At 31.1% G+C, this 2,271-nt stretch overlaps 1 protein-coding gene across 1 annotated transcript in view; it reads left to right on the top strand.

The window, feature by feature from the left end:
* The window catches only part of LOC106873306 (kynurenine 3-monooxygenase), a 64,651-nt gene that overhangs the window by 24,050 nt on the left and 38,330 nt on the right, over positions 1–2,271 (top strand). Inside the window, exon 2 of the mRNA XM_014920619.2 lies at positions 585–654. Coding sequence (XP_014776105.1) covers positions 585–654 — 70 coding nt within the window. The remainder of the gene's footprint in view (positions 1–584; positions 655–2,271) is intronic.

The following is a 2,271-nucleotide window of genomic DNA, read 5'->3' as shown; positions in this document are numbered from 1 at the left end:
GTGTGTGTGTGTGTGTGCTTGTCTCCCCCGCGACATCGGCAAAAGAGACCGATAGAATAAGTACTAGGCTTACAAAGAATAAGTCCTCGTATCGAGTTGCTCGACCAAAGGCGGTGCTCCAGCATGGCCACAGTCAAATGACTGAAACAAGTAAAAGAGTAAAAGAGAACTGGCGGCGAGCTGAGAGAATCGTTAGCATTCCGGGCAAAACGCTCTGCCGCATTTCGTCCTTCTTTATGTTCTGAGTTCAAATTCCGCCGAGGTCGAATTTGCCTTAAAATAAGTACCAGTTGAACACTGAGATTGATGTAATCGACTTACCCATCACATGAAATTACTGGCCTAGTGCCAAAATTTGAAACCGATATTATTTATAGAATTCCAGGTGAACTGTGTGACAATACTAGATTCTATAAGAAACTTAGTACTCTACTACCTTTCACATTTTAATATCCCACACAGTAAGTACCAGTTACGCACTGGGGTCGATGTAATCGACTTAATCGATAAAGAAATAAATATCCCACACTGTGGTATATATATATACATATATATATTAAAACTACGTCATTTTCTGTTTCCAGGTTGGGTCCTTGAATGCTTGTTTCATGGCTAAACGTGGATTTAAGGTTTCACTGTATGAATTACGTAAAGGTAAGGGTTTCAGTTTATCTATCATCATTGTTTGCTATCATCTTTTCATCTCTATCATCATACCAATAACCTTCAGCATTGTCATTGTTGTCGTCATCATCATCATCATCATTAGCGTCGTCGTCGTCGTCATCATTATCATCATCATTGTTGTTGTCGTCAAGATAAAACAACGCTTAAATAATATTAAAAATGTAAGTATATGCCATGATGACCCCTAAATTAGTAAAAAGTGTTCTAATTATCTTTTGAGGAGATCTGACAAAACTGAGGTAGCGATCTTAAAAGTCTGTTGATCCTAGATATAACTAGAAAGTGTATACTTTATACCTAACCCCATAGCTTTGGACTGTATAGAGATGACGGGTTAATAATTGCACATGGACAGATTTAGAAAGAACGTGATAAGAATATTCAATAAATTATATCTAAATAAGAACTAAACCTAATAATAACTGAATTTTTATGCATAACACTAGATATAAATCCAAGCATATGCTATTCCTATGGGAAGTAAAACACAAAAAAACTAAAAACACAGAATTACAACACAGTTTTCTTACATTTATATATATATATATATATAAAGTAACAGGAAGGGAGGAATTTCGATTACACCAAGGTGGTGAGTTGTAATGTATATAAGAAATTAAAGAAGGAAAATGCACACGCTTTACATAGTTTTAACATAATTTTTAATATATCTTGTATTGCGTTTGTCAATCAGTTTCATTTTCGCTATTCATGGCATTAAAATTTACGTATTTAAATAAATCTTAATGTCATTAAATAGTGAAAGCAAAACTGGTCGACAAATACAATACAAGATATATTAAACATTATATTAAAACTATGTAAAGCGTGAGCATTTTCCTTCTTTAATTTCTAATATATATATATATATAGGTGAGAAAGTTGGTATGTGAAAGCACGTGGTTGGATGTATAAAAGATAGTAAGAGTGAAAAAAACTACAGAAGGCTTGTGTTACATGGTTAAAGTATATATTTAAATTATGTCAGAAAAAATGTTATAAAATCTTTTTGGTATATAAACATTGTATTTTCTCAAAATACAATGTTTATATACCAAAAAGATTTTATAACATTTTTTCTGACATAATTTAAATATATACTTTAACCATTTAACACAAGCCTTCTGTAGTTTTTTTCACTCTTATTATCTTTTATATATATATATATATATATATGAGTTAGAGGTTAAGAGACCATCTAAGAGATATTAAATATCCAATACACTAGTGGGTGTGTACCTACGTATTTTTAACCAAGTGCTTACTATTGCATGCCAATATTTCAATTGAATGCTAGGTATGGGTGAGGTTAAATTGGAAATTTATCTGTACACTCATCTATTATTATTCATTCATCTCTCTATATATATCTGTTCACGTATTTATTGACTGATTTCATTCGTTTATTTGTACCACTTAAACACATGTTTGTTATCATTTAATAAATAGATATAATGGAATGTTTACTAGCTGATGTTCATCGATTTTATATCCTCTCTATTTTCCTATTTGCCTTATACATATATATATATATATATATATATATATATATTATAAGTGTGTGTGTGTGTATGTATGTATATA

This window comes from Octopus bimaculoides, chromosome 6 (genome assembly GCF_001194135.2).
Source record: "Octopus bimaculoides isolate UCB-OBI-ISO-001 chromosome 6, ASM119413v2, whole genome shotgun sequence".
NCBI classification, from domain to species: Eukaryota; Metazoa; Mollusca; class Cephalopoda; order Octopoda; family Octopodidae; genus Octopus; species Octopus bimaculoides.
Note: the sequence above shows the minus strand (reverse complement) of the source record. Positions and strands in the feature narration are given on the sequence as shown.